Source organism: Balaenoptera borealis (assembly GCF_965194805.1).
Source record: "Balaenoptera borealis genome assembly, chromosome: 2".
Classification (NCBI taxonomy): domain Eukaryota; kingdom Metazoa; phylum Chordata; class Mammalia; order Artiodactyla; family Balaenopteridae; genus Balaenoptera; species Balaenoptera borealis.
Genome location: NC_138867.1, coordinates 66,437,095 through 66,450,172, shown reverse-complemented (window position 1 = coordinate 66,450,172; position 13,078 = coordinate 66,437,095). Strand labels below are relative to the sequence as shown.

The window sequence follows — 13,078 nt, the reverse complement described above, 5'->3', positions numbered from 1 at the left end:
TTATGTGTTGTAGATGTGCTGTTAAATACTTAACTGTCTTAGTACTGTTAGATGATACCTCTTGGCAAGCATGTAACAGATTTTGTTCATGTGAATGGTAAAGATTTGTTTCCTTGTTAGATTTTGTAATTTTCACAAGGTAAATTTGAAATAATTTTATTTGGTGGTATGGTTATAACATTTTCTCACATTTTAAAGTTCAAGAATTAAGCAGGGGGAAGTCTCTTAGGTGCTTGTTGAATGAATATATCTAAATTCTGAGTTATATTTTCAAACATGAAATTAATGCAAAATATTTTACTATAAATCTAGCCATTTTTCTTTTTATTTATATTTTGATTGTTCTACATGTTCTTTGGTTAAAAATTTTTGGGCATTAAGCTTTTCTACATTTAGGATAATTTCTTTAGGCTAGACTCCCAGTAATGGAATTATTGGGTCAAAGCGTGTGAACTTTTTTTAGCAAGCTTTTGACGTATACTTATTGCCAAATTGGTTTTGAAAAGATATCTTAGATTTTTGTATAGTATGAGTGGCACAAAGTTTAATCTTTTACTGGAGACACAAAGCTACCATTATGATTGTTAATTAGAGGACAGTGCTATAACAAGAGTTGTCCTCAGGCCTTCTGAAGGAGGCATGGGGATGTTAGCTCTTACTCTGATTAGACCATACTGGTTTTATGCTTTATTTAGTTTTTCTGCTACATCCATACTAGTTGGACTTCATCTGTTGCTTCTTCTATTATTAATATTTCTACCAGTAGCTATAACTCATATTTCCTTCTACTCTTTTTCTCAATGCAGTATGTATATTTCTGTGTATATATGCTCACACTTTTAACAATGAATTACGAACATTTCTTCATTAAACATCTTCAAAAATATATTTTCCCATCACCTGCATATATCACAATCCAACTATTCCCCTTTTATCAGATATTTAGTTTGCCAGTTTTTCACTGCTATAATTTTACCACGAGCTTCATTATAAATTGTTTGGATTTCGGATTAATTCTTTAAAATAGTATTTTAGAATAGAAATTACTGGGTCAAAGTTCACAAAAGGTTTATTATTTTTTTCCTATCTACTTGTTTATTTCTTTTTAAATACGTAATAGAAGAAGTACGGGGAAATAATCAAACAGAAGAAAGTTTATGCAGTAAAAAAGTCTGCCTCTTATCCTAGGCTCCCACTCCCTAGGAAAAAAATCCTTGCAATAAAAGATACTGTTTGGATACATATGTTTCCACTAGAGGGGGAAGCCTGGTGAGTTAAGCTTGTTGTTCCTGTGCCTGTATGTATATGAATTACCTCTGAAGAATATATGTGTCATATACATGGGAGCGTACTATACAAGCTATTCTACACTTGTGTTTTTTACTCATTCACTTACCTTTTCACTTCGCCATGTTATTTTCTTGAAAAGCTGTACCATTTACACGTCCATATATTACCCTTTAGGCACCGAATGCTTTAATGTTTTTAGAGTCTTTGGTACATTGATTGGTGAAATTTTAAAATATTGTTTATGGCTGGGAGGTTGAATATTTTTCCTTAGGATTATTTACTGGCCATAGGTAGCCATTCTTATTTGACCTTTAACGTCCATCCTTGCTCATTATTTAAAAATTAAGGTCTTCTTATTCTGGCAGGACATATTATATGAGCTGTTTATATATTAAGCATATTAGCCTTTTGTTGTCCTATTGATTGTATATCCTATTTTTTCAGTTCATTATTGCTTTTTAATTTTATTTGGGGTTTTTTTGGTGGGGGGTAGTCAGAGGTTTAACATCTTTCTGTGTTCTTTTCATTTTTATATGTCTTTAATTCCCTTCTAATTATATATTTTGTAATTAACAAAAAAATCCACTTTTGTTAGAATCATGTGCAAAGTAAAGTGAGTGGGATTTCCCCCTTTCCTTTTGTAAATAGGTTAAAAAGTTAAACTGTAGACTGGTCAACATCCAAATTTATTAGAGATTTTGAATCCATGAAGTCTAGTTGAAATATCAATAGATTTGACCCTATCAGAATTGGAGATTGATAGAATTTGAATTGTGAAGTTTTATCAGTGGTGGTTGACTTTTCCGTTCTGCCTTTGATGGCACCCATGAGTGTATATGTGTGTAACTGAGGGACAGTGAGTTGAGTGTGAATCGCATGGGTAGGTGATATGTAATTACTGTTTTGAGGGCAGTGCCAGGTGGGCTCAGGCTTTGGCTATTCTCAGTTCTCTTCCCATTTTAACCTCTACCTTTGCTCTTACTTTTAAAGCTTAAGAGCCTGCAGTAACCAGGGAGTACAGAAGGTCTTGAGCTGTTTCAGATATATTTTGCATTCTGGCTTTGCATTCCTCTCTAGAATTCCTGGTCATGATTTTGTTAACTCAGTCATTGGTATCTATTTGAAATTTAGAATGAAATGAAGGTAATTTAAAGGCATATGATCCATGAATCATTGATATGCTTTTTCATTAATCAATGTTTAAAAAAAAAGTCTGTGTCTACTTTCTGCAAACAAACTCTTACTGCATGATTATTAATTTTTTTCTGTGTAATTGGATCACATTATAAGCCACTAGATTAAATAGCCACTTTGTACTTTATCAAAAGTAGTTAAATTTCTTAAAGATCCTAAAAAGGAAAATGAAAATGTTAATATGAGAGTGTACACATTTTAAATATTTGTATATTCAATATTTATTTTTAAATTTTTACTGTCCAGTAGAAACTGAATCCGAATAAAATGTTTGATGATCTCCTGTCACTAGGTAAGGGACCATGCTATGATTCATCTGCACGGATGGACAAGTGTCACTCCTCACTCCCCTGGAATCATTTGTATTCATACACAAATAATTTATTGCAGGGCTTTTCCCCCAGAACCTCCTGGAGATTCTTACTTCTGGTGGCCCTAATGCCTCTATTGTAGGCAGCTAATGGGAAATACACAGTATCTGTATCTGAAGGTAGAACAAATACTCCTATTGATGTGGCTCCTAGTGGTTCTTCAGGAGGAGGAGGGAGGATAGAAAGGAATGGCAAATGTGAGAGAGGCTGTGGCGTTGGAATCCAGTATGTGACTTGGTAATATAATATGTAACAGAATTAGCTGAAACTGTTGCAGTCATTGTTACTATTTACTGTGCTGTCTGATCCTTTCAACAATACTACAAGGAAAGTATCCTTCCCATTTTACAAATGAGGAAACTGAGACTCAGAAATTGTGTTTCATTGAAAGTGAGCACAGGTACTGTAAACAGAGGGAGAAGGTGAATTTAACTCTGCACGTGGTCAAGTTAAGAGAGAGCTATCTTGCTAGAAATTTCAAACAGTAATTTGGAGAAGCAGGTTTGGAGCTTGGTAGAGAGGATGGGGCTAAAGACATAGGTTTGGAAAATCCTATGCACAGAGGTAGTAGTTAAAATGTTGGAGATTTGCTAGTGATGTATTCTGGAGTCATCAAGGCAGTAGAGTTGATTAACTGTTCACCCATATGATGCTCCCTGCCACTCTCTCTGGAGTATAGGTCCTGACTGCCTGGGAAGCGTTCATTTTGTTCAAGGGAGTTACAGAACATGGATATATGAGGCGGTGTTATAGATAGATTTTCTCAGCCCTGTCCCATTTTATCATCCTGTTGATAACAACACGATGTCCTGCTACAGCTCAGATTCTAAGGGTAGGAGGACAAGCACACCCCTAGGAAGACGCTTCAAAATCTTTAGTTCTGCGGTCTGAAACCCCTTCCCCCCATTGATTCTGTGCCTCCGCCAATAGGTCTTTTAGAATCACTGTCCTGAGCCCATTGAGAGAGAGGAGATTGTTGCTTTAAATTCTACTTATAAAGAGATATACTTTTTGCTACCTAATTAATTGGGGGAAAACATAGAAGAAATATATTATCTCCTTTAATATTACAAAGAAGAGGTTACAAGGAAGTGGCTTGCTTAACTTTAAGGAATGGTGTTTACTGCAAGGACACAGCAACAGTTGTGCTCTGGTCTTGACTGTTCTGGGGTCTGTTTTCTTATCGCACCCCCCCTCCCAGACCCACCACAGTGCCTCTGCTTCACTCAGTGCCTCTCACTTCCAACTTCTCCAAGCTTGGTGGAACATCCTTACTGCTGAGCCTTTGACTTAGGCCTGGCTTTCTTGTCCAGACTGCACCACTGGTATGGCTCTAGGCCCAAGATTTTACAAGCCACAAGGAATAACCCGAGGCTGTAGGGCCGTAGGCAGTAGGGCCACACTGCCACTGGCAGGCAATTTTGAGGCTTCAGTCTCTCCAGGAGAAATTCACAAATATTTTTTTTTTCAAGGTGAAATCTGCCATCATGGTCAGGAATCATGTGATGGGTTTGGAAGTAGTTAGTGGAGAGACAGAGTATGTGGGATATGTGTGTTTGAAGAATGTGTGATAAGAATCACCAGTTGGGTTTGTTTGTTTGAAACTACAGGAACATTTCAATTCCCATATCCCATATGACATACTTTGGGGTATGAACCTTCCTCAAGGAGCATCACACAGGGATGTGACATACTACCTGTGTTAGGGTAGAAAAAGAGTTGAGAAGCACTGATCCAGGAAGTGGCATTCAACTTGAAGAGAATAGGAGATGTTTCTAAATTATATTCGTATACTCACTGTCAACAACATACTTTTCATCTATGAGTAACTTTAACAGATGTCTGCTCATGGTGCTTAGTAACTACAGAATAATTCTCATCTTAAGAGTTTGGCAGTTTTGGAATGGAAAGAATTAAATGGACAGAGCAAGTGATTATATACAGGCTTTCCCTTTTCATGACAAATACATGTTATGTTTTCATGAAAATGGGGAAAATATTCATTTTTTCAAATGCCATCAGTCTTTAACAATCATAAATTCACTTGGCAAGAGAAATGGAGTAGCTCTACAGAACTGTGGTTATTGTTACATTGTTTTGTTTACTGTAAACCTGGCTCAATATTGGTAAATACAGTGTAGCAGAAACTGAACTGTTGTGAGCCATCTGGGCATCAGTCCAAGATATCATTAAAAATACTGCCTCAGACTAATTTGGGTTTATGAATAATATTTTGTTAACAGCGTAACTAAAATTGAGCCACATGGTGTAGCTTAAAATTCTGAATCCACAAGATAATGAGAGTAGTATAAATGTATAGTGCATACTTAATATTCTATATCTGAGTGATAAATTTATATGTACTTCCGTGTTAACCTTTAAACTCTAAGCACCCAAATGCTTAATATAATCTGGTACCTTTAAAGTTTACTTAATGCTGTGATTTGCTGTTAATTTGAATTTCTTTTAAACTAAAATATTATTGGTTTAGCAATCTAAACTAAAGAATAAGGAGAGAGTGCCTGAACAAATATATTAAAATGGACATTCAACACCCATTTTGGCATACAGATATGTAAACAGCTGGAATTTATGTTAACATTCACCAGAAAGATGGAAGGATATAGTGTTGTTGTAAAGGTCCAATAACTTAATTCATTTGTTTTACTAATAATTAGACCTTCAAGTAGGTTATGGGAATTATTAATGTTTGGTTTTAAGTTAGTAATTCATACTAGGTATAACAAAGGGAATTGAGGGCTTGATAAGTTAGATGATCCAAGACAAAAATCCATATTTAGGTGTTTCGTGCCAAGAAAAAATGTGTCTTATTCTTTTGCGTCCTATTTTAATTAAAGTTCTTTCTGAACATATGTGTATAAACTCCCATTGAAAAGATGTTGGAAGAGTTGATTTTCTGTCACTGTTAGTGTGAAAAATATTTCTGTAATGAAAAGGTGTGTGCATTATTTAAAGAATGAATTTTAAATATACCTCTTCTCAATAAATATTTTACTCATTTTACAGGTTAGCACTCTACGTATATGAATATCTGCTCCATGTAGGAGCTCAGAAATCGGCCCAGACATTTTTATCAGAGGTATGTTTTGTATATTTTCTGCATTGTATTTTGATATCCTATATAAGTGAATGAAAAATATACTGTAACAATTATTTGAAAAAAAATCATTATGTATTTTATAATGAATGCTCAGTTATCAGAATGCATAATATACTCTTTGTAGATTTTTTGTAAGCATTTTTAGTATCCCAAAATTCCATGTCCATGCAAATAACCTCCTACTCAACTTTCCAGCCATTTTTTCCCTGTAGAAATAGAACCTTTAAACACCATCATATCTCTAGTTTTAGCAATATCTTATTTTGGCATTATTCACAATTTTGGAAAATATGGTTTTGGTTTTTGTTTTGTGTGGATAATAGTGGGTTGATGACTGAAACTTCAGTTAGAAAACATTTTGATAATCTTGCTTCAAGTTCTTGTTTCTCTTTCTGTTTTTCTCCTTCACAATATTTTAAACTTTGAGCTCTCTTACAATGTTATTTTTTCCTTCTCTAATTTATATAATGATGAGGATGAGGAGGATTTTATTGAGTTATATATATGCCAGGCATATTATCTATAATTATAATAAATATTATATTATCTATAGTTCTTTTAAGAGATTTGCAAGGCATATGGTATTATTCCTGATTTACTGATAAGAGCTACAGGGCTCAGGGAGTTTATATTACTAGCTTATGGTCACATAGCTTAGTAAGTTATGGAACTAGAATTCAAACCTTAGGTCCATGTTAATTCCAAAGCCCCTGGTTTCCCCTCTATATCTGTGCTGTCCAGTATGGTAGCCACTGGCCAGATACGACTTTTTGAGCACTTGAAATATGACTAATGCAATTGAGAAGTGCTGTAAGTATGAAGTTACACACGGGATTTTGAACACTTGGTGTGAACAAAAGAATATAAAATATCAATAATTTAAAATTTTTGATCACATTGAAATGATAATATTTTGGATATATTAGACAAAATAAAGTTACTAACATTATTTTTCTTTTTTCTTTTTTTAATGTAATTACTAGAAAATTTTAAATTACATCTGTGGCTCTCATTTGTGGCATATGTTTATGTTTCTGTGGGACAGTGCTGATCAAAATTACATTGTCTCTAGTGATCTCACTAGTTTGCCCCTTCCAGATCAGGGATATGACGGGCAACCCCTTGACCAAAGTGCCCTGCCTGAGGTACAGCCTTCTTGAGATTCACTATCCTCCAACAAGCACACAAGTTAACAAACACACGTAGTAGCCCCCCAATCTTTTATCTAATTAATTAATATATGTGAACTGTTAGGGCCTGTTTGCAAGTAAGAAAATTGAGAGGTATGCTCAGAACTTAAGAAGTCAATTGTTTTACTATTGAAGGAATATATGCCATGTAATAAAAATGTGATTTCAAAGTTTATTTAAATCAAAACAGAAGTTTAATATATCCATATCTCATTAAATAATTAATTAGAAGACTTTGGTCTGTAACCTTTCTGAGTCACATTCACTGTTTGATATTATAAAGTGACTGAGATTGCAAAGAGAATGCTTTTAATAATTATATTCTTAATCACTGCCAACTTATATTTAAAAGAAACTAAAGCTACTTATGGAGATTTTCAAGTTTTATTTTAATGCATTTGAAAACTTGATGAAACTTGATAAAAGAATTTACTGGTCACTTTCCTTATATAAAGGAGCATTTTGGATTGGCTCAATTTTCTGAGTCCTCGGGGGTTCCCAAGACTATTTTTTCTTAGCAACACTAATAATCACTTCATCAAAAAAGAAAAATGTTGCTAACGTATTTAAGGAAGTTCAGGTACTAGGACTCAAATAAGTTATGTGGATTGAACAGATAACTAGATACTGTACTGATATGCTTCTGACTCGATGGACAATGGATATACAACTTTTCTAGAGCTACTTGGTAAAAATAAAATTATAATTCCAGAAGAGATTTACACATTTTTTAACAAGTATTTACCATGATTTTATTTTCTCTGGCTGCATTTGGAATACAAAATTGAGGATATCTCTGAATTATTAATCTGGTCAGTTTCACAAGAGGAATCAGTTAAGCTGAAAATAAACTATTTTCACCAGGAAGACACAATATTATTGGACTTTGGAGAGGGGTGTATGTGATTCCCAGAATAGTTACGTGGAAATCGTTGAACATAAAGCAATCGTATATATTTTTGTGGGTACATACTTACGAACGTGAAGTATAGTAAAGGTCTGAAAGAATATACATTCCAGACTAGTTGTTGATGGGAGTGGGGATGTTAAAGGAATCGAAGGGGAATTTTATCCTTACTTGTAGAATGTTTTAAAACAAGAAATATATATGTATATATATTTGTATAGTTATTTAAAAATAAAAATAATAGAAGATAAAATACAAAATTACCTTGATTTTAAAATGGAAGTCTGGAGGTAGATTTGTAATAGGCCATTGCTGAGTATACCCTAGAGTTCTAGATACAGTCGTCCCTCCGTATCCACTGGGTATTGGTTCCAGGACCTCCCCACCCCTACCCCACTGCTGTGGATGCCAGAATCCACAGAGATCAGGTCCCTTATGTAAAATAGCACAGTGTTTGCACATTGCCTACACTTATCTTCCCATGTATTTTAAATCGTCTCTAGGTTACTTCTAATACTTAACAGTGCAAATGCTATGTAATAGATGTAAGTACAATGTAAATGATATGTAAATAGTTGCCCGTAGGAAGCAATTTCAAGTTTGGCTTTTTGGAACTTTCTGGAATTTTTTTTCCAAGTATTTTCTCTCCGTGGTTGGTTGAATCTGTGGATGTGAAACCTACAGATAGAGAGGGTTGACTGTAATTTCAATTGGTTAAATTTCAATAGCTTGCTATATTGTCCTCCCTCATATTTTAGGTTTCCATAATACCAGCTGCTTGTGTTTGCCTATACATACCAGAAGCCTTCTCTCATCTGGGCATTACTCGGTGCTATTCACTGCCTAAAATCTCCTCCCCTTCTCTCCTTGACTAGCTTAGAAGTAGCTTTTTCTAGGAAAGCTTTCTCAGGGCTCCACCTCTCTGTGCTGATAGTGCATTCTTACCTAAAAGCCTTTGCATATTCTGCCAAGAAGCTTGGACTTATCTTCTCGGCAAAAGAGAACTTTTATTCTTTTAAGTAAAAGAATAGCATCGTTAGGTTTGTACTGCAGTGTCTGTGTGAATGGCAGTACCCATCCTCTTTAACTATGGACAACAAAGAAAGGAGAATGTAATCTTTTAGAGCTTTGTACCCTATTTAGCATTGCTTTCTCTCTTCCTTTCACTTGGATCATCTGGAAAATTTAAGGCTGCTCATTGTAGAATGACTTCTTCAGTTATTTGAGTAGTGAAGGACCATCTTATCTAAATTCTTACTCTATACCCAGATTTTTACCTAATTCAGAACTGTTATACAAGGAACTTAAAAATCAGGGGGACCTATTTATTTGGGTTGGGTATTTGTGATAAAAAGGAAATGACTGAAGTGGCACCAATTACTCAAGTATTCGATGTTCTCACACTGGTTCAAGGCGAAGTAGAATGCTTCTTCCAATTTCGGCATTCTCCCTCAGGATGAATGAGGATATAGATGACTATGATGTTAATGAGCCCTTGTGAGCCAGGATTTACTGTGCTGGGCCACCTCTTTCGTTTATATGGGTTTGCTTTCTGGATGAAGTTGTGAGAAGGTCAAGTTGGAACTCCAGGCATCATCTGAACAAGTAAGATGTGTATCTCAGCAGCCTAATCTCTCACTTGGGCTTAGCCTTTCTTATACTGCCCTTGGCCTAGCCTGTCAGAAATTGGACTGCTTCTGATAGCTTTTGTTATCAGTCAGAATAGTAGGGCACTATTAGCCCAGCTATTTTTTTTCTTAGTTAAAAGAGATAACATTGGGATAACAGTAGAAATTAAAACATTTCTCTAGCCAGGCTGTGTTAAAGGTCATTGTTATCTCTGATTCATCATAGATCCTAAACCACTACCTGAATCCTAAATGTAGTTTGTATGACTTTTCATTTTCTTACCACCAAGAGGACAAAATGGAATATTCTTTAGAAATATTCTCAATACAGAGCCCCTCCTCTGCTTTATATTTTATTATCTTTCAGTATTCAATAATTATAAACAGAATGCTAAGAAATCTTCTTTGCAATTCTATATCAATTTTTGTTATTTTGGGTTCTTTAAAAACGATTCTTTTCCTGCGTTATATTATTTCATTATGCAAAGATAATTCCTGCTTGTTTCTGAAATTTTGTATGGTATTCATGCCTCAGAATGAGGCTTGGTGTCTGTAGCAAATAAAATTAAGAATTAGAGTGTTGCAGAGATCTAGTTTTTTTTTCTCTTCTTAAAAATTTTACATTGTTTATACTATATTACTAGCCCTTATTTGCCATAAATTAGCCAATAAGTTAGCCAGAAATAGAAGCTTAAAAATATCTAATGGATTGTTTCTTCAGATTTTATTAGGAATGCTAAATTATTGAACTCCATAGACTCCAAAATTCTGTTCTGTTTATTTTTTCACCTATATGAAGAGACAAAATAATAATAATAATTTCCTTACCTTACCTGTTTCTTGAACTTTAATTTGGAGGCAACATAGTGTAGTGGGTAAGAGCGATCACTTAAGGGCCACACTGCTGGATTTGAATTGTGTTCTACATTATATTTACTCATTCAGTTTTCTTAATTATAAAAAGAAGATAATCATAATAATACTTTAAAGTGGCGCTGAGGTTTAATTGAGTTACTACATGTAAAGTGATTTGAAGGGCCTGGCATGTGGTAAATGCTCAAAGGTGTTATTTTAATGCTTGACTGATTCTTTTCTTTTTTTTTTTTTTTTTTTTTTGCTATGGGATCTTAGTTCCCTGACCAGGGATTGGACCTGGGCCCTGGCAGTGAAAGCCCTGAGTCCTAACCACTGGACTGCCAAGGAATTCCCCTCTTTTCTATCGTGTGTAGTTTATTTCTTTAGAGTACAAGTATAAATATATATCCTACGTGCACGTGTGTGCTCCAAGTATCTGTCACCTGGATGGCCCACAATCCTCCTACCTCCTGGGGCTACCTTTTCTAGCAAAATGGCTCCAGCTCTAATCCCTAATATAATAGGTTGTCTCAAGTCCTCGCTAACATCTCTGGGGCTTACTAGGGGGAGGGAGGACAGTATGGTTCTCTTGCTGTAATTTCTTGCTCTCACTAAGTATTACAGCCCTGCTGCTTCTCCTCCTTATGGCTGATACCTTTTCTTTGCCTTAACTTTCCTGTTTCCTTCATATGCATCAAGGAGTTTTCCCAATAAAGGGTATTCCTTTTTAAGAGGACTTCTACCTTCCTTCTAAAGCAGAGCAGGACTATTCAATAAAACTTCCCATGATTATGGAAATGATCTCTAATCTCTGCTGTATAGTAAGTTCTCCACTAGTCACATGTGACTACTGAGCCCTTGAAAAGTGGCTAGAGCAATTGAGGAATATTCAATTAATTTTAAATGTAAAGAGCCACATGTGGTTAATGAGTACCACATTGAACAGCACAGTTTTGGATTATATCTGCTTCAAAGTACAGTCAGATTTTTCTTCCTGTTACACATCTATCAGCTTTACTTTTTAAAATTAGGATGGAAAAATTTTTACTGTTTTTTACATTTAGTTTAGTTGTATGGATGCACCGATACTTCTATACATGGAAGGTTTTAGAAAATTAGTAGGAACAGTGGATTATATCTAAATTAGAAGTCTCAGGATTTTGTCTAGCAACAAATGTGTACATAGGTATGCATTCTTTTCTTAACACAGGAACTAGCTTTATCCTTTCAGGGTATTAATTTTTTTAATATTGGTTTTCAAAAAGTATGAAAGGTTTTAGGAATACTCTGTAAAGTTTGTATCCCATGAGCTTCACATGAACTGCTGTGCTGTTGGAGATGCTGTTGACTGTCTAAAGTGGTCCCACATTGATGAGGCTGGAACCCCCCAAAAAAGGTGCTGTCGACATCCAGAATTGCCCCACCTCGGCTTTGTTGCTCCTGCTGCAACCAGCAACTACTCCTTTGGAGCCAGGGGCAGGAAACTTCTCTTCTTCCTCCTGCCTTTTGATCTCCTACTAGTGTCTCCTGATAGCAGAACTTAACAGGAAACTGGCTGGCAAGGAGCCTAGGAAATGTAATTTTCAGAATCCAAGCACCAAGTGTAGAATGGAGTGTAGGAGGGGTGGGTTTGGGGCAGAGAGATAATAGGTAACTGACCAGTATACCTTACTGGAAGCAAATGATGATGAGATGATAAGTAAATGTGTGTGTGTGTATGTATATATGTTTGTATGTGTGTGTATCACAAATTTTTTTTATTATACGCTCTGTTCTGTGCTTTGATTTTTGTTTCACTTGTTCGACTTCAGTTGTTTTATATTGGTTCATTAAATTTATAATTCTTTATTTGTGGTTGTAGGGTATTTCGTTCTATGAAATGTGCCATAATTTCACCAGCCCCCTACTGATGGACATTTAGATTGTTTCCAGTCTTTTGCAATTACAAATGATGCTTCAATGAAAATTGTTTCATATATAATTTTGCACATGTGACCATATTTATAGAATAAATTCCTAGAAGAAGAATTGCTATCAGATAGTGATAGTTTGTAATTTATAATTTTCAGATATAAACCATATGGCATGTCTTACTCTTGCCAATATACCTTTCATTCATGATTCAATGTTTGGCTGTGCATTTACATAGAGATGCTGAAAACACTAGATCATATGATAGAGACACTGCATAATCACAGACAGGGCCCTCAGATGCAGAATATGGCAGTGGGAATTGGCCTTGGGATTTACAAGGTTACAGGAGAATACGGCCTTTAGCTGGACTAATGTCGGAAGGAAGGGAGGTGGATGATTAAACAGCAAAAAGCCTAAGGACTAGGGACTACACATTGGGCCTGGAATAATGCAAGAAGGAAAAATAGAATAAAGAGAGAGAGATTGTTTGCACAGATGCCGCTTAAACACCTAAACAAGCCTGAAGCCCATGAAACTCAGTACAACAGAAAATGCCTCTTCATAAATAGCAGAAGAATTGTTCCTAAAATGACTGTTGACATTTAGAA

The 13,078-nt window shown here is 35.2% G+C and overlaps 1 protein-coding gene across 18 annotated transcripts in view; it reads left to right on the top strand.

Moving 5' to 3' along the window:
* The window catches only part of SSBP2 (single stranded DNA binding protein 2), a 329,776-nt gene that overhangs the window by 64,598 nt on the left and 252,100 nt on the right, over positions 1 to 13,078 (top strand). For all 18 annotated transcript variants that reach the window (XM_082378337.1, XM_082378330.1, XM_082378344.1 and 15 more), the window contains one exon: positions 5,883 to 5,955. In XM_082378337.1, coding sequence (XP_082234463.1) covers positions 5,883 to 5,955 — 73 coding nt within the window. The remainder of the gene's footprint in view (positions 1 to 5,882; positions 5,956 to 13,078) is intronic.